This window comes from Nyctibius grandis, chromosome 6, assembly GCF_013368605.1.
Source record: "Nyctibius grandis isolate bNycGra1 chromosome 6, bNycGra1.pri, whole genome shotgun sequence".
NCBI lineage: Eukaryota > Metazoa > Chordata > Aves > Nyctibiiformes > Nyctibiidae > Nyctibius > Nyctibius grandis.
The window spans coordinates 64054347-64074254 of record NC_090663.1 but is presented as its reverse complement, the minus strand read 5'-3'; the positions used below and the strand labels follow the sequence as shown (position 1 = coordinate 64074254).

General features: G+C 37.9%; 1 protein-coding gene across 2 annotated transcripts in view; it reads right to left on the bottom strand.

Moving 5' to 3' along the window:
* CENPC (centromere protein C) overlaps window positions 1-19908 on the bottom strand; it is a 30963-nt gene that overhangs the window by 10676 nt on the left and 379 nt on the right. For both annotated transcript variants that reach the window (XM_068403650.1, XM_068403648.1), the window contains exons 2-17: window positions 18417-18463; window positions 17144-17205; window positions 16145-16242; window positions 14973-15063; window positions 14653-14869; window positions 13526-13729; window positions 12625-12989; window positions 11106-11955; window positions 10444-10482; window positions 9155-9228; window positions 8172-8240; window positions 6852-6956; window positions 5940-6038; window positions 3146-3241; window positions 2684-2838; window positions 2089-2179 (exon numbers count right to left, since the gene is read on the bottom strand). In XM_068403650.1, coding sequence (XP_068259751.1) covers window positions 2089-2179; window positions 2684-2838; window positions 3146-3241; window positions 5940-6038; window positions 6852-6956; window positions 8172-8240; window positions 9155-9228; window positions 10444-10482; window positions 11106-11955; window positions 12625-12989; window positions 13526-13729; window positions 14653-14869; window positions 14973-15063; window positions 16145-16242; window positions 17144-17205; window positions 18417-18463 — 2662 coding nt within the window. The remainder of the gene's footprint in view (window positions 1-2088; window positions 2180-2683; window positions 2839-3145; window positions 3242-5939; window positions 6039-6851; window positions 6957-8171; window positions 8241-9154; window positions 9229-10443; window positions 10483-11105; window positions 11956-12624; window positions 12990-13525; window positions 13730-14652; window positions 14870-14972; window positions 15064-16144; window positions 16243-17143; window positions 17206-18416; window positions 18464-19908) is intronic.

Sequence of the window (19908 nt, the reverse complement as noted above, 5' to 3'; positions counted from 1 at the left end):
AGCCACACTTGATGAATTAGAAAGAGATCACCCATCCAGGCATACTGAGACAGGCCATTAAGAAGCAGGGAAGAATGGAAATGAATCACAGAATCACAGAATGTTAGGGATTGGAAGGGACCTCGAAAGATCATCTAGTCCAATTCCCCTGCCGGAGCAGGATTGCCTAGATCATATCACACAGGAACGCGTCCAGGCGGGTTTTGAATGTCTCCAGAGAAGGAGACTCCACAACCTCTCTGGGCAGCCTGTTCCAGTGTTCAGTTACCCTCACTGTAAAGAAGTTTTTCCTCATATTTATGTGGAACCTCCTGTGTTCCAGCTTGCACCCATTGCCCCTTGTCCTGTCAAGGGATGTCACTGAGAAGAGCCTGGCTCCATCCTCATGACACTTGCCCTTTACATATTTATAAACATTAATGAGGTCACCCCTCAGTCTCCTCTTCTCCAAGCTAAAGACACCCAGCTCCCTCAGCCTCTCCTCATAAGGGAGATGTTCCACTCCCTTAATCATCTTCGTGGCTCTGCGCTGGACTCTCTCTAGCAGTTCCCTGTCCTTCTGAACTGAGGGGCCCAGGACCAGACACAATATTCCAGATGCAGCCTCACCAGGGCAGAGTAGAGGGGGAGGAGAACCTCTCTTGACTTACTAACTACACCCCTTCTAATACACCCCAGGATGCCGTTGGCCTCTTGGCCACAAGGGCACACTGCTGGCTCATGGTCATCCTGCTGTCCACTAGGACCCCCAGGTCCCTTTCCCCTACGCTGCTCTCCAACATGTCTGTCCCCAACTTATACTGGTACATGGGGTTGTTCTTGCCCAGATGCAGGACTCTACACTTGCCCTTCATTAAATTTCTCCCCGCCCAACTCTCCAGCCTGTCTAGGTCCCTCTGAATGGCTGCGCAGCCTTCCAGTGTGTCAGCCACTCCTCCCAGTTTGGTGTCATCAGCGAACTTGCTAACAGTGCACTCTATTCCCTCATCCAAGTCATTAATGAACATATTGAATAGTACTGGTCACAGCACTGATCCTTGAGGGACTCCACTAGATACAGGACTCCACCTAGGCTCTGTCCCATTGACCACCACTCTCTGGCTTCTTTCCTTCAGCCAGTTCACAATCCACCTCACTACTCGATCATCCAGACCACACTTCCTCAAGTTAGCTGCGAGGATGTATATAAATGAAGTATAGATCCTTATGGCCATACAGAACTTTCAGCAGTTTATATAACCTCCTTTCCCAAAAAGCAAACTACAAAATTGTCTCTGCAGACCCCTAAACTTTTAAGATTAAAACAAACACCACAAAAAAAGCTTCAAAGCACCAAGCATTAATTGAACAATGATTGTTCAATCAGGATGTCATGGTGAAAAGTTAATTGAAAAACAAGTGGTAGCTTGTCATTTTCTAACATAGCCTCTTCACAAGAAAGCTGTACAAAAGCTCTCTAGAGCTTCATGAACAGTCTGCTTTACACCTACCACAAACTCTGAGTACTGTCTTACCCACTGAAGGGCAGCTTCCCACATGGAATTCGTTCCACTTTTATCTCAGAAGGGCAAAATCAGAAGTGTCTGAATTCTCAACAACCCACATGAAGTTACAACCCATTCAACAAGACATTCTGCACCTTCTGTTTATCCAGCACAAAATGTAAAATCTGGTGAACTGATCCAAATGGATTTTCATAATTTTATGTAGAAAAACCAGCAAACAGATGGCGACCAAAACAATTATATTAACTACCACTACATTAAGCTGTCTGTGAAGTTTCCCCAACACTATAGCTAGGGACAGAACTAGAATACCAAGAGAAATTCACTCTTACAACTTGGTAGTATCATCAAAAACTTTGAGGCCAACTCACATAAACAAGCAGTGTTTGTGTCACTGCATTCAAAGGTTAGGTCATCAGCCCACATCCAGTGTTGGGTCGCATTCCTTTCTTCATAACCTTACACTTTCCCACTCTCTACTCAAACTTATCTCTTCCCATCATTCAGCTCAATTTTGCTTTCTAGCATGCTAAATCAGTCTCATCAGTCTCCAACAAACTGGTTTTTAAACACATGTACTTACCTGCTGGAACATAGAAGAAGTCCCCTGTAGTCAGATAATATGATGTCTTATGTAAGGTAACAATAATTTTGCCGTGGATAACATAGAAAGCCTTAATGAAAGCCAAAGGGTTCTAAGATTAGCAATGTTTCCTTTGCAAACATTTAAGAAAGTTATCCAAGAAAACATACTCTTTGTTTTGCATACATGTTGTAACAAAGATCAAAACTCAAGTAAGCCAGCAGAGCTGCAATCCCTTTTTCCCCACCCTGATGAAAAATAAGATGCACAACTTAAAAGGGGGATGGGGGCCAATTTTATTTATCTGATATTTCTATCTTGCCTGCAAGATCCAGACAGTAAGCATACATGGACATACAGATTTAACGTGAAGCAAAGCAGGGCAACGTGCATGTAAAGTACCTCTAGCAAGTTCCTTTGGTTGTAACTTGGTTTCATAACTGAAATGATTCATTAATGTTTCCTGTATTTATTTGCATTATAGGGGGAAAAAAAAACCAGAAAAACCTGTCAACTTCGTATGCTACTTCTAACCATTCTAAGATTTTCTGTTTACATAGTTCATTTTATAAAAAAAAGAAAAAAGCATACTTACTATTGTATCCATGTGGACAAACTGGTGTCCCTTTTCTTTAAGAGGTTTCAAAATCAGTCTACCAGTGGCAAAAGCAGATGTATTCAAATTTTTATATATTTCTACTGATTCATCTTCAAAGAAGCATGAGTGATTGCTTTCAGTGTTAATACATTCTACAAAAAAAGTCCAGGAGATTAACATTAATGCTAACAATAATTAGTCTTGTTACTTGCTCAGTAACTACTTATTACATCATTTGCATTACATATTGTTTCAGTGCAACATCCCCAAGAGCTAGACTCAGTATTTAGCTGAAAAATCAGGACACTTTTTGTGTCTCCATCAGAATTTTCTCCAGAAGAGCAACGAGTATTTCAACAGCTCACCTTTTTATGTCCAATGTGGCATGAACAGTTTTTTTTCTTATCAGTCTAAACACTTACTACATAATTCAGAAAGGCCCTTGTCCCCTCAACTCACCTAGAAGTACTTCCTCATTTGTTTCAGGGTCCAGTACAATGGTTGGCTTAGAAGTATCAGCTAGGCTGTGATCCAAATTTGCAGGTATCTCACTTCCTGAGGAGACAAAAAAAAAAACAAAACAAAACCAGAAAAATAATCACTCTACATTTTAAAAACTTAATCATTTAACCACAACTTTCCCACAATTTTAGATTTCACACATAAGTACTTAAATTTGTTTTATTAAATGACTAAACAGACTGAATAAACTTTCTTCAAAGGAAACCATCTACATAAACCATCCATAACAATTCTTTGAAAACGTAATTTTCATTGGAATTGTTTCTGCGTGTAACAGATAAAGAGTCTCTAAATCCTAAAGAATTTTCCAGGGGAATGCCAACTATTTATCCTATGCTATTAATGACAGTATTTATTCAAAAGTATCTGCATTTTAAGAGAAGTGCTTTTCTAGCAACAGATGCTGAGAGGATATTAAGAGAGGATATAAAATACATGATGAAGTATGAAGAACAGGTTTTTTCCTTTTACCTACTGCTGATGGGTATCAGGAGACTTAAGAGATAAAGTGTTCAATAGAATAAGCACATGTTCCATTTTCCTTTTCTCAAGAAATACCATTACAGGAATCTAACTATATGTTGTAGATCACAGAACTATTTCTATAATAAAAAGGATTTTTCCAGAGAAGAAAATAGCCTAAGAGTTGATGACAACCTTGCGCTTTTCAAATAGCAAAGAGACGCTGGAGAATGTTCACAACAGAATAAATATCCCAAAGCTCTCTTGCAGAACTCTCTTAAGCAGACAATTTTAGCTCCACAGTGCACAGAACATTTCTTTAAATGCAGTCAGAACAAAGACATTAAAGACAAGCTATAGCACTTTATAGGCACTCGTGGCTGCTTAAATACTCTTACGTCAAGACAGCCACGGGTAGCAAGAAAGTTACTGAGTTTGAAATAGCTTTGTTCCAACATAACCATCTCTCTATAAAAAGAAGCAGCAACAGGTGCAACTCTATAGCTATAACCACAGAATTTTTATTGTATCAATAAAATTTAGGAATTTGTCCTAGGAATTCTACTCAGCTGACGGTCCTTATATGCATCACTTAAAATGCAAGGATGCTAATGAAAGATTATCTCTCAGCATGAATGTCTATTAAAAGGAAATCCACCACTTCTGGAAGACAGTTCAAACACACCTAAAGCAACCAATAATTCTTGTAAGACACAGTACGAACAGTCACTACCAGCTCAGGTTCACATGGACTGCAGATGATTTATATCAAAACATAAACTGCACTTAGATCAAAGATTGATACCAGGATGCTGTCTCCCATCAATGGCCAAAAGCAGGTACCCCTTCCATCCTCAGAAATGCTACAATAGAGCAATGGCACTTCCATAGAATACTTTCCACCTGTAACATGGTGGAACTTTAGAGCTATTAACTGTTAAGTCTTCTGTGAATTTATCTAGTTCTTGCCTTGACTCTACAAAACATTTTTATCCAGAGTATTCTGGGGCACGGAGAACACAGTGAGAAGAGCCACCTTATTTTGTTTGAAAACCCCAGCTCTCACTATCTTCCTTCTACACCTTCTAGTTCTTGTGTTTAAAAACGAACAAAAAACCCCAACAAAACAAACCACAATTTATTTCTATTCCCATTCTCCATGCCGCTTGTGATTTTATAGGTCTTTCTCATACCTCCACAGCATTCTCTTCAGGGCTGAGGAGCCTTCACCATGTAATTGCTTCTTGTACAGAAGTCCTTCCATGTTTCTGACAAGCTTTCTCTGAACCTTCTCTAGTCCTACTATTTTCTTTTTGAGGTAAGGATTTTATTAAAAAATGTTATAATTTACATGCAACACTCTAGAAAATCTGACTGTCTTCTTTCTTATTTCTCTAATGATTATTTCAGCCCTGAAAAACCTCACAGTTTTAGAACTGTGTCAGGACCATATGGCATTTTCCATGTTTGTTAGCATTTGTTTTATTTGTTCTATAACTTCACGTAGAAATGTTTCAGTCTCAAACAAAAGTTCTAGACAGTCCCCATGCAGAAAGGTTCTTTAGCATCAAAACATCTTCCACAGAGAGCACAGCAAAAATAATTTGGCTTTTGGATTTTGATTCTATCTCCCTTTTCTGAGTGCTACCTACACATTTACTACCTATTGGCCATAGAGCTTCTAGCAAGCTTCCTGTTCCTGTTTGTTTAAACATAGATTTATTGCCCACTTTTACTGATTTTATGCACTGTTCCTAAAGCTCTCTCTTCACCTACCTTATTATGTTTTTGTATTTAACCTACAGTACCTTAAAACTCTGTTGACACCATATGCTGCCTTTTCAGATTCGGTATTACAGGTATCAGTAAAATGACCAGAAGTTTTTATACCTTAACTGTGCATTATGAAACTAAACACTTTAGCATCATTCATCAATTAGCTGAACACGGACAGAAGCATAGCTTATTTTCTTCACCCCCTGCTTTAAAGGCAAGGGTTGCCTTCACACTTCTGGATATGTCCTGTATTTCTTCCTTTCTAATGCTGAGAAGTTAAAGCTTTTACAATGAGATTATACAGCATTGCTATAGATACAGTAAGAACAGATTCTTCCACATCAGATCACATTAACACATTTCATTTTAAAATTATTTTCACCCAGAGAGAGAATCAAGTTTTTACAGGAGAAAAATCTTACAGCAATAGAGTATTTGATTACAGACTTTTTTTTTTTCCAAATATCAAAAGAAGAAAAGTCTATGTTCATACTTGTTTCATCTCTTTTCTGCTTGTGACCACCCTTCCTCTGTCTAATCTTCCTGTGAGGTTCTGTTTCTGGGCACACTATTCCACTAATCACAAGCCCTCCTGAAACAAAAGAAAGTTAAAAAAAGTTCACTAACTCATAAAAATTTTACAAGAATACAGACTTGCACAACTAACAGTTATTTCAGTTGAGAATCTATTTCCTTGATGCTGAACTTTTCAGACAGATTTAGAAAGCCAGAACAAACCAAAAAGCTTTTCAACATCAAGTATTTTGGAGTGCAATGCAACTTGAGACTTTCTGAAAAGAACTTGATCATATTTCAGTCAAAGAACATTTCAGAAAGCCATGACATGAAAGTCAATTTTTAAGACAAAATAGCAATTTTAGGGACACAAAGAAATACTATTTTCAAGTAGACTAATTAACTAGGAAAGGACCAAATTAGGCTGAATTGTCACAAAAAATCCCTGAGAACAAGATACATTCTATCACTTACAGTATTTAACACAGGGACTGGATAAAATATTAGTTATCTGCTCTGGAGAACAATCTTCACACAAAGAAAAATGCTTGAATGAATGATCCAGTGGATTGTCTCTTTTTCTGGTATTATACAGAGTCTTTGATGTAAGTACTAGTAGGGAGAAACCATTTTGTTCTTCCCTAAACCGTTGAGGCACTTAAGGGTACTTAACATGCTTTGCTGATTCCATTTCCAGCCAACACAGGAGTATCAGGAGAGAAAAAGACTACATGGAAAGATGACTAAATAGCTGAAGACCATAAATCTACTTTTTTAAAAAATTACCAAATAGTAAGCGTCTCAAAGCTTTCATGGCACAAGATCAACCCACAGAGTTCTCTTTACTGCCCTGTCAGGAGAAAGCAAATAGGTATTTTGGAATCAATACCTGAAGGCCTCATCGTATAGTTTACACGCTCGCCTCGCCAATATTCCAGAGGTCTCAGTCGTATCCTTTTTGTCCGACGAACGTTAGGTGTGTTGGAAGGCATTACTAATTTAAAGGATGAAATCATTCACAGTAAGTATGAAAGGAAAATTCAGAAATGGAAAACATTAAATATCCTTTCCTGTTGTTCTGCATCAAGGGGTCAGCACTTCCCAGCTGGTATTTATATCACATTGCTATCATGACAGGAAAAGGGAATCAAGTATTCCAAAAGCCTTCTTTTGCATACATCAGTATTTCACTGTACTTTTTCTTAAAAAGTCACCATGCTGCCTTTACATTAGATTTCATTCTATAGATCTTAATGAATCACTGAGATATGGACATTAGGGGCTCAAGCACAAGGAACAGGAAACGTGCTACAACTGTGAAGACAAAGCTCTCGACAAAGACTAGGAACCCGGCCTAAATCTGAGGGATTTCATTAGCACAGTGGAAAGGCACTGACTTGGTTATGGCAAAAGGAGAGTAATGGAGACTGCATAAGCAGCCCCTCCTCTTCCATATTCCTAAGTCCCATCTCCAATGTCCAGAAGAACAGCACTTCTGCCAACAGAAACCCCACATGTTTCCAAGATTTCTCAGATATTTATCTTCAGATTTACCGACTGCAGTGTCTCAACTTTAAAGTTTTCTAAGCTGCCATATATGAATACAGTAAGATTTGATATTTTACTGTTTGTAAGAAAGAATAAAAGCCCTTTAAATTAGTCAATAATATTTACATGCTAAAAATAAAAATGGTAAATAAAACTTCCTGAAACAAGTTTTTGAAGGTAGACAACTATAGTGTTGTGCATAAAATAATAATAAAGGGAATAAAAAACCAATACAAACAGACTAGTATGGGACTACAATCGAATGCATGACCATTGTTCCATCCTATCTGGACTCAGACCATCACAGAACGCATGTTATTTGCACCCTCAGTTACACTGTGTAAAACTAATTCAAACTCTTACTGTTCTCACTGAACTGTAAGCAGTGTCTTGACTCAATATTGAATAAAAAAAATGGAAATGTGACAGTTAAAAGGATAACTGTTGAATATAGCAATAAAAAAAGAAACCCTAGACATTTTTAAAAGTAACTTAAAAATTAGAGCTGGGCTATAGTACCCTGAAGAACTAACAAGCCTTATCTGTAAATACTTACTAACATACGAACCCATTTCTAGGTGTTTTCCAGCAAAGTTTACATCAAATTGGAAATGTATATGTATTTATGCACTTAGATTAAGATATTTTAAAATAATCTTACCTATTTTATGCCTTGCTGTCTTGTCTGACAACAGTTCTTTTAATTGACAATACAAGTCTTCAGAATTATCTGAAAATACATTCAAAAAACCACCACTATAAACATCTATTATTCCTTTTATTCAATATACCCACTAGAAGCAACCAAAGGTAATACAAGCAGAAGTCCCAATGCTAGTGTTCTCACTATCACTTTTTTCTTTAAACATACATGGAACCCAATGTAGATAAACAGTATATGTAATTAGTTTTGAAACAGTGTAAGCTTGAAAATTACATGAAAACTATACATTCAAGTAAATATTCCTCAGACCCACCCCTCTGATAAAACAAACATGGGCAAATTATAACTACACATATAATTTTATTGATCAAAGTGCAAGGTAATTCAGCTTTATACCACTCAAGCCTAACTTTAGAACAAAGTTCTTACCAGAACGCACACCAAACTAGGTCTCTGAAGAAGGCATTGTATGAACTACTAATCTTCACAACTGGCTCTAAAATACCAACAAAAAGACCTTCTATCCCCAAGGGTCATATTCGTTATCACAATATGTGCAACTTGTGTAAGGAAACTTTAAAAGAAAATCAAAATATTTTTATGCAAACGGGCCACAATTCCATAAGGCTGTACAATTTGGTCTAGAGTGGCCTGAAGTGATTGTACATAGTGCCATCACATGGCAACACACCAAACTGGTACAAACTGAGTCTAAAAAACTTGTTCAAAGTATTTTGGAAGGATAACTTTATCCTGGTAGGCTTGATGCCAAACCATGTAGTGCTTGCCTTTCCAAAGATAACACAGCATAAAGCTGGCATACTGGATCATGTACTTGAGCAGAAATGTGACCACAGCCAATACAATCTGCATTTCTTATTCTGAACAAGCACAATACAACAGAAATTGCTATACCATCAATTACAGCTTATAAGAAGCTTATACATAAAATGCAAGAAAATACCAACTTTAAACATTACCTGAACATGTATCATCCTGTTCAGAAGACTTACTTCTGGAAGCAAATTTATCACAATGTTCTAGAATAGGCCCACTTCAAAGGAAAAAAAAAAATACCCCTGCTTGAATATGTTAAACGTCAAAGGAACATTACAGAACTACTAAGAATAGCAAGTTTAAGTTTTTTTCAGGTTTTTTTCCTTCTAAACATCTGTCTGTACCGATTAGAGACTGAAGCAAGTGGCTGCTATTTAGGAATCACAGGTCTAAAATTCATCAATTGCTCCTCTACTTGATCATCAGGCAGACAAACTAGTGTTCACACCTTCTCTCTAAACAGGTTCCCTAAAAATCTTCTAACTTTTCTTTTTTCTCCCTTCCAGAAGAAACAGACCTTCTCTTCTGTAGCGTTACCTTTCAAACAATTCTCCAGAGACCATGTGTAGAGAAGTGCTTTAAAGAAATCCATTTCTTTATTTTAAATAGTTTGTAATTGTTAATTTGTAATATGTATTCTGTCATAAAATCTCCCCCACAAAATGACAATAATTAACACGTATGTAACGCCACCACAGATTCTCTAGCAATCAAATCACTTATAACAGGACTTCACTTACAACCTTAGCATTAGTACCCCTAACGTTTCCTCCTTCCCCAGTCTGTGGCTGTGCTTCACTGCTTTTACCATACCCATGAAATTCGGCTGTGATCCACCTAAACTCCAAAAGATGCATTTCCATGCTAGATTAGCAAACCTACACTACAAATTTGTCCAATTAAGTGTGCAGTAGGCTCACTTAAAAAAAAAAAAATTCAGTAGAATTACAACATAAGAATTTAATAAAATCACAGTCTGACATCTTATTTGCTTTGTTATTAAGTTCCTGTCCTATGAAGGAGAAAATATGTGCATATCTACGTGCACAAACAAGAATCTGGATTGTAGATACAGTTCTATATCCTACTTAGCATTAAGTTTCTTAGTACAGTTGTTATTAGTTCTAGGAGCACTGGTATTTCTGTTCAAAAATCACACACTAATGTGGAAGCAAGCCTAAAAGGAAAGGAAATCCCTAAAGGCAAGAAACTTAGTATGATCCCTCGTTCATGACAGGAAGAAGAATTTTATTAGTTTATTAACTGTATTAGCATGGTATTTAAACACCTCAGGCATGAATCATGATCCCTTTTCTACTAGGTTCTTCACTAGTAGAACACGGAATGCAGTAGTAGTAACAGACAGCTCTTTTGTCTCAGTGGGGCAGAAGTGAGGTTAAATGCAAGTTTTACAGACGACTCAGGAAATTACCTTTCACAATTCATAGCATTCTCAGCTGCCAAGGAATCTCTAGAAGAGAAAAAATTATTATTACATTTACTGTTAAGTCAATTTTACTTACTGAAAGGAACCTGTAGGTCAGTAAATTTACATACCAAACAGAACCATAACAAAGGCATTTTTAAAAAAAACTTTAAAAAGTAATGCAAAGAAGTGATTAAAAATTCAATTAGACTGGTTAAAGAAACTTTCTCTTTTGATTACCAATCATTAGTAAAGATACTTCCACAAAAATAAATATAGCTGAATAATTAAACACTGTATTTTCTCAATTTATAAACCAACTAACAAACCTGACAGTGAAGTTATTCTACAGATGGAGGGGTTGTGTGTGCATGTGTGTCTTTTTTTGTCTTTGTTTTGTTTTTAACCTGGATCTGCTACTCAAGTCTCAAAAAAACACTTTAAAAATTCCAGCAGAAGTTTCCTTATGTAGAAGCAGATACTAGACTTGGCACCCACCTTGGAGAACAGGATGTTGGTTACACCACTTGGTTTCTCTATTAGCTATTCAACCAGTCTGAAACTGCCACATAGTTCAATTGGGCCATTACCGCTTAAAAGTCAACAAGATGTGTTTAATTATCTACCAAGTTATACCATGCTTGTAAGGAATTACATAAAAAGCTTACCGTAGTCCATGTTGCGTGTTACGTTTTCTTTTGTTACTTTTTATTTTCACATCTGATAACTTCTGTTTTTTAATTGCCGTGTCCTGTACAGAATAGCTGTCAGAATCCATCTGAGACTCAGTGTCCTCAGGGTTTGAGCAAACACCCGAACTGGTTCTGCAATGAATCTTTTTGGGTATCTTCCTTGACGACTTAGGTGACAATTGTTTCTTTTCAAAATTCTTCACACTGTCTATGAGATTCTGTAGTGCTTTCACAGGAGTTTTGTTATTTGCACCACCAAGTGATTCCAATGTGTGCAATACATTTTTAGGCTTTTCAGACTTAGTCAACTTCTGAATCACATAAGTCTCTGACTTCTGATGCAGGGGTGAGGTAAACACCTCATTCAATTTTACAGGCTCTCCTTTAAGCTCTTCTTCACCAGGTTCATTGTCAGAACTCTCCTCTCTTTGTAACTGTGGCTTTTTATTACTACTTTTCTTGCCAGATTTTTTAAGCTGCTTCCTTGGACTTTCTGCCAGTCTCTTAGCTCCTGTATCTTTTGGAAGTTTCTGCTTAGCAGTTTGTTTCTTGTGAACTAAATGCTGAGAAGCTTTTGAAGCTGACTGCAGATACTTGGAAGACTTGAGATTCTTTTTTGGAGACACAGTCCGCTCTTGCTGATGCTCAGCTGGGGGCACAGGAGAATCCTCATTTGGCATCACCCTTGTTTTACGTTGTTCTGCATCAGATGGTTTTGTTTCCAACCCAGACAGTGACAGCATCAGTTCTTCAGCTTCTGGTTTCCAGGATGTGTCCTTTTTCTCGTTTGGAGAGCCTTGCCCAAGTGCGTCCCTTTTAGTCATTCCTATCAATACACAAAACACTTCAATATTAATATCTTTTCCCATTAAACCTGAAGATATATCTGACATCTGAACGCATAAAAATAAACCAAAGAATAAAAAAAAAAAAGTATCACAAAAGCAGACTTTTTCCCTGATGGTTAAAACAAGGCTTTCTCTGAATTACAGTATACGAAAAATTCAAAACAGAATTTTTGGTGTACTTCCAGTATTTCCTAGCAGAAAAAAACAGCAGAAATGTTACATTCAATCTGCCTCCCAGTTTTCAGTGCTTCCTGTCACAAATCCCTTCTCAAGTAGCTCCTAAAAACTGCTCCACTCCAGTTCAAAGCATGTATCTTAACCTCCTTTCTACGGAGGGAGGAGCAAAAGCTTGTGGGTACCTACTTTCTTGGTCTGCTCATAAGAAACGACAGGACTGCTAACTTAATTTTTAATGTCCTAATAGGAAGGGCTAGGGGAAGAGAAAAAGAAAAAAAAAAAAAAAAGAGTGAAGACACTCTGTCTCACTGCCTTGTATACACCCAAACCTAACTGTGCAACTGAAACATCAATTAGGAATCCATTAATGTCCCTCATCTACTTTATCCTTATTTCCCAATAAATCACCACCAAAAAATCTAGTAATGTGACCTGGAAGGAGAAGTGTGAAGACCTGTTAAATAACTTACCCATATGAGTACTGTTTTGCCTTTGAGATTTAAGGGCCTTTCCTTCACTGTTAGAGACTGGATCTGATGCTCCTTTGAAGTCATGTACTCTGACATCCAAATCATCCATTTTCTGCTTATTAAGTGCTTCAACCTGTACTTTTCTGTTCTTGCCTTTCTTACTCTCTGTCTTCTCCTTTTCAGAGGGCTGAGATTTAGAAACAGAGCCATCTTTTTTTGGTTTTTTGTTCTTACGGGGTATTGAAAACCAAGAATTAAAAGATGCATCATCAGATTCATCAATTAAAAATTCACATTCATTTTCTGTTTCTATATCTTGATCTTTCACAGGAGGAGGTGATGGCGGTGATACTGAAGCTGAATACCTAAAGAAAGGAGGGACAAAGTATTCACATCATTGGCAGGAAAAAATTATTATGAAGTTTATCATTCATTGCCCTTTAGCTCCCCAAAAGAGCACAAGGCCTGCTTCTTGCTTTAGCCTCATATTCACACTTCATTATTTCTCAGATGCTAGATAGTTAACCTCCTATCTAACAAGTCAGATTCATATTAGGTCTGAAAAAAACTGCTTGATCACTGTTAACTTCAGAATCACATAAGGTTTTCATGAATCCTCCAGCCTACCTATCAAAACATCTCAGGTTCAATCTGAAACACTATTCAACAGCTACATACTATTTTACCGGCAGACAAAAGCAACAGCACTGTTAAATCCTAACAACACAAAACTTTGAAACAACTATTCAAACCCTTTCTCAAGTGGTATTTTTCAGTAATGTTGTACTATCCCAAAACATTCTCCCAGACCATGTTTATAGATAAAAGGATGTTGCTCCAGTGCTCAGGACTGGGTTATTTTACCAGCAAATTACGTTCCATATTAAGCCTCAAAACAAACCTTTTTCCAAGCGTTCCTGTTGCTACAGCTGCTAAGACCACTGAAGAGAAAGACTTCTCTTTCTGTACAGAAGACATAGCAATACGTTCTGTTCCTTGAACGAGAACAACCTGCTCATCTCTCCCAGCCTGAGGTCCTTCCAAATTTTCAACGTCCACGTGGCTCTTCACTGCAGCAGGAGTATTTTGGTCATCAAAATGTAACCTATGTGTGAGAAACAGCATTCAAGTATGATGCTATAAATCCTGAGTGCACATTAAAGTATTGTGTGGATGGACAGATGCTCTCATTTTCTCCTGCTGACAGTATCTCACTTCCTATGAATGAGCTTCCGTTTGGTAATTTGCTGGAACATAGGTTAGCAGTACTACTTCCCAGCATAGTAGCAAGTGTCCACATCAATGAGGCAACATGGGGTCAGCTTGTGACTCTTGATCAAAGTGAAGGTTGCTCAGCAAGACAAATTCCTAATTTTAGGAGAATGTGCTTCAGAAATTGTCAGGTTTCCTAGACCCTAGGTGCACTCTCTTCCCAATCTCACTCCATCAATGGGAGTCAATGGGATCAATGTCAGTCCCTCTCTATGCTCTACCTGAGAGATTCAGTCCGACAGGAAAGCAGAACCGTGGCTGGGACCACTGGCCACTATTGCAGCTGAGCTTCAAATTTTCCAAAGAGGAGAGATAATGATCACAACTGAAGTTGTTCTACTTTGTATAAAATGTGTACGTTCAGAGCCAGAGGAACGCTGACTGCTCATCTCTGCTTTAACAAATTTGTTGTTAACTTTTAAGGTCAACACTGTCAAGAGGATTCACTGAAAAAGTCCAGACTATCTGAGAAGCTGATAATTTGGGGCACTTTCCTGCGAAAAAGGAGTTCAAATCTACTCTGACAGGCTTCCTGCACTTGAGTACTGCAGTTTTGGGAATTAACCTTTATCACCAGAATATTTAATAAAAAACAATTCTGCCCTTTCTAAACCCAGATATGGAAATTTTCTAAAAAGCTTGGAATTATTTTTTGTGTTCACAATCCAAACTCATAAATGATTGAAACCACTGTGTTAATTTACCCTAATGGATGGAGGGTGACATGACACCACCAACACATTCAGCTCTACTTACATATGTACAGAACTTTTTGCTTCCTCCACAAGAAGAGGTGATCCAACAGACCCATGATCATCCTCAGGATCCGAACACACCGCAGGACTTTTGCATAGTGCTTCAACATCTTTTAATATATTATTTGTTTCTCTTTCAGACACAGGAGTCTTGTTTTTTTTAGAATCAGCTACGTAATCACGTACTGCAGGCTTCAGGGGTGATTCATGTGACCATCCTGCCACATATATAGAACAAGTTTAACTCTTCTACTCAAAACCTTACAAAATCCCAAGAAATAGTTATCAAAAAAACCTTAATTCAATAATAGTGCTACCAACCTCTGCTTCTGACTGTTTTTAGCGGTGATGTAGGTAAGGGCTCTGCAGAATCACAGGCTCTTTTCACAGAGTCAGTTAACCCTGCCTTTGGCTGTCATAGTCAACGAATAACAAGACAAAGTGAAATATTTGATAAAGCAGAAGTATTTTGTCAGAAATATAAACTTCTACAGAACACAGTATCATTTCCTTCCCTTAATTCTTACTCATTTGAAGCACAGTTCTATTTTAACTACACACTTCCATCTTCTATCACGTAAGACTTTCTAACACTAACTGTAAATTTCAAACAACAGGTAAAACAGTGTGTACAGTAAAAATCAATTTGCAGCTTTGAACAGACATCCTGCTAGTCCACAGACAAGCTATTTATTCTTTTCACTAGAATGAATTAATTTAAACAATTTAATTCTCCTTTATTAAGTCAGACTGTGGTTTTGCAAGAATTACTTTGAGATTACACAGTATTCTAACATCAGACTAAAGTAAACAAACACCATCATTAAAGGTTGCCTGTTCTCATCAACACCATTAATAGAATACCCTATTTTTACAAAAAACTACTAGAATCAAAATATTAAAACTAAATATACAAACTAGATTATTGGCATCATTCTCTCAGCACATTAACAAGTCCTTCAACTTGTTCCCACTCTTCAACAAAGTTACAGATACACAAAATAATTTCACAGAAAACTGTTTATCAGGAGTCAACAAGCTGCTTTTATACAAGAATCATCTTTCAGTTTCACTGTCCATCGGATAACTAAGAACTGTGTCCATATAGCTGGCAAAGTGACTGAAACCAACCCTGATGGAGTCCAAGAAAACCATACCATCACCATCATATAAGGCAGCGTGCTTCAACCTGAGATCATGAGAAATTTAACTATCCTGGACAAAAAATCTGAAAAAGGTTTCATTAGCAAAAAAACAAGAAAATAAGCTATTAAATAAATCTAGTTATAGAATACTTACTATTAGAGCACAACAAACTAAGAAAAAATATTACCAACAACTACTACAGAAGGTTAAATTATAGCCTATATACAAGTGATGTATGTAGCTTATTCATTCAACAGTCACACAAAACTAAATCCTACAGAACGAAACTTGTACCCAAGTGAAACTGCATCCAATGCCACGTTGTGACATGGCCATAACTAACTTACCTTTTGCCTCTGTATTGAAGTCCTCTTCTCATTTCTGACAACAGGAGTTGAACAACGAGTTGCACTTGGAGAGCTTATTGTAAGATCACTGTCACAACCTAGAAGAAAAACCTATAAATACGAGATTCTTGGAATCGTCCAGGTTTCATTTATTTTAACAAGTTGCTAAGGCTCATTAAGATCACGTAAATCCAAACAAGAAAGAAATGAGCTACTTGGAAAAAAGATTATCTTTATAAGACAGCTAAGACACAGTTTTAAGTGGTTGGGAAGGGGGTGCTTTTAAAGACTGTGAGACTTCATTTTTATCCATTTGTCATGGTTTAGGCCCAGCCAGCAACTAAGCACCACATGACCACTTGCTGATTCCTCCCCTCCCCCCCCCCCCCCACGCGGTGGGATGGGGAGGAGAAAATATAATGAAAAGCTCATGGGTCCAGACAAGGACAGGGAGGGATCACTCACCAGTTATGGTCATGGGCAAAACAGACTCAACTTTAGGGAAAAAAAAGTCAATTTAATTTGTTACCAATCAAATCAGAGCAGGATAACGAGGAAAAAAAACAGGTCATAAAAACACCTTCCCCCATCCCTCCCTTCTTCCCAGGCTCAAGCTACTTTGCTCCCGATTTCTCCACCTCCTCCCCGCCAGCAGCACAGGGGGAGAGAGAATGGGGGTTTCGCTCAGTTCGCTCTCCACTGCAGCTCTTCTAGCAGTTTCTTTTTTTCCACGTCCTAAATATGTTATCACAGAGGCACTACCACCATCGCTGACGGGCTTGGCCTTGGCCAGAGGCGGGTCTGTCTTGGAGCTGGGGAAGCTTCTAGCAGCTTCTCACAGGAGCCACTCCCCACTGTCAAAGCCCCACCACATAGATCCAACACACCATTTTATCTCTATTTTTCATTTCTATTTATTTACCACAAAATATAATACAAGGAAGAAACAATTTTTTTCTTTAACCAGCAAATTAAGCAGAACACCAAATAAAAGCTTACTTTCGAAACAATCCTGTATGAGTTTCAGTACGTTTTGACCTGGCTGTACATCAATCTTATTTCTAGAAAGAAGAGGGGAAAAAAATATTTTCAATCAAAAATACTAAATGTTCCTATCCCAACAATATAAAACTAGTAAAGTTCTTACTACTTAATATTTTAGATTATTATTTCCACTAGTCCCAACTTTAACATTAATTTTCCCTACCATTTCCATGCACAGATATCTGCAAAGAAACTTGTCTGAATAAGGATTCCATGAGAAAAAGCCCCACTGTCACAGAATATGATGAGAATGAAGATATATCTCTCTACATAAAAGGAAACATACAACTACTGCAACAGCCCTCAGGTAAAAAAGCTTTGGGGTGAATAGAGATTCTCACTTGAAATAAATACATTTTTAAAAAAAATCAGTCCTCAAGTAATGTTGCCTGCACAGTGATCCAGTCTCAGCAGACACAGAAATGGAACGTGTAGGCTGCACACCTATCCCTTCATACAAGAAGTCACCCTCTGCTTCTCTTTCTAGCACTTATCCACAGTTATTCTGTGCTTCTACAAAAGTTTCAGCAGCAAGAATTGCCTCAAGGTATGAAATCTGTAAGCAAGCGAACAGCTCAGTTGCTTGGATTACTATTTCAAACCTCCTCAGGACAAATGAAAATGGCAGAAGTGATCCACTAGCCAGACCATGTTGATCAAAAAACAAAATAATGAGAGAAAAGCCATGGAGTATTTCTCCCATAATGACTGTTATATGCCTTTAAAAGCAGGTAATTTGGTAGATTGGGTAAGCTCTTGAAATGCATGTCTAAAAATGGATTCCAGTAACAAAAATCTTATGGACTTCTGACATGCTTTTAAAGAAAGCTACAGCACTGCAAATACTCAAACTCATCTCTAACGTTTACCTGCAATGGCCAAATAAGGTAGAACTCTAAATGGGCTTCATTTCTCTACCTCTTGAAAGGCAAAATGTTTGCCCAGACTACTGCTTCCATGCCTAGGCAGCCTAGTTAGGAGTAGCTTAGGTATAGCTAACACCACAGTCTGCTGTCTCAGCAGAGGAACACAAAGGAAATCCTTGGTGCTTTGTCCCCCAGTACAATTTGCTCCTCCCACCACTAAAAAATACAAGAAGTTTGGGAAACATCATATGATCAGTTTAACAAGATACAGCAAATAGTTCTGACATTAAGCTCTCGGACAAAAATCAACATAAGTTTTCCAAACAATTGTATCTAAGAATAAAATTTTAAATGTAAATTACCCTCCTCCATAGCAGAATCTTGTTCTGTAGCCTTTTTTAAAATGATTCTGTGAAGAAATAAGAATCAATTTTTACTAAGCATGGTGACACTTGACAGAAAAACAAACAAGTGACCAACCTCGTGTGTTTCTCGTGTAAGCACGTCTCGAGGATTCTGCATTCATCTGAAACTAGTGGGAGTTACTGCAGCCCTGTTTTTCTTAGAACACCGCAGTAGATACAGGGGTTGCCCTGTAACAACTACCAGAAATTCAGCTTTCCTCAAGAACCATCAAGCATTTAAAGTCAGAGACACTTACAGAAGACTTACGTGACAGAAATCACAGAGAATCTAAGAATTTGGTTAACATTTCTATGATGACTACAGATATAATCTTTTAAGTAAGGAAAATGAATGAACTACCACAAGCTAGGACATAACCTTGCAACACATAAACAGCTTTGTGAGAACTGCTCACATGGAGATTCTTACCCTGTACTTATCACAGGCAAGAAGACCACGTTGACAGGCAGTGAAAGCACATCAGCTGTTCCATGGTAAAACTAAAGTCTCGATTAACTCCCAGTATTTCTTCATATACTTGAACCTCGAGTATAACCAGTCATTTGAATAGCAGACGTGACTCCAGTCAACTATTACCACAACTGAGTAGTAATAATTCAAATGACAGCATATTATCAGCGTTACTTTCTGTGCCAACAAATTAAATAAAGTCTACCGAGCTGGGAACAGGCAAAGACTGTAGTGGATAAAAACAGGAAGAGGAGGCAAATAAAAAAAAAAAAAAAATAAAGAGCTATAGTGAAGTTTTTCACCAATGTGACAATAAACGTCTCAAAAAAATTCTAAATGTTTAGCTGAAAAACAATTATGACCTCTTCTTCATTTGTGTAAACTGGAACAGAGTGTGTATGTGCAGTATGGAGATTACCTAGTCCTAATACACCAGAATTCAGCACATTTTTCCTAAATTTGCCATACTGACATTATTTTGCACTTCTCTGTGATTCCTCCTTGGATATTACTTCTAGCAATAAAAATAACCAAAACCACATAAGGATTTATTGCACTGCAAATTTTCAACATCAGCTTAAAATGGCAGGAAGAAACTCTAGGTCACACGGGAAAACGACTGATCAGGTGTCGCCACTTCAGAAACACTGCAGAACCACACTCCACAGCCGATCAGTCACTCAGGCTTAAACTTCTTCCCCTCGTAGCGGAGCGCAGTATAATCAACTGGCAAGCAACCTTTCATACAAGAAAATTAAAAATTCCTCTAACCGATCTACAAGAGCTTTTAACAGTTTATTGTAATGCTCACACCCCGGTACACATAAATAGCTTTTAAAACTTAAGCGCCCCGCGTACCTCTGACAGAGGACGGCGGGAGGCAGATGACGTGTACATCTCTAGCACGTCTAGACAAGTCACTGGCTCGTTGCACGCCAACACGTGACAGGCGGGTCTCCAGAGCCGAGCGGCGGGCGC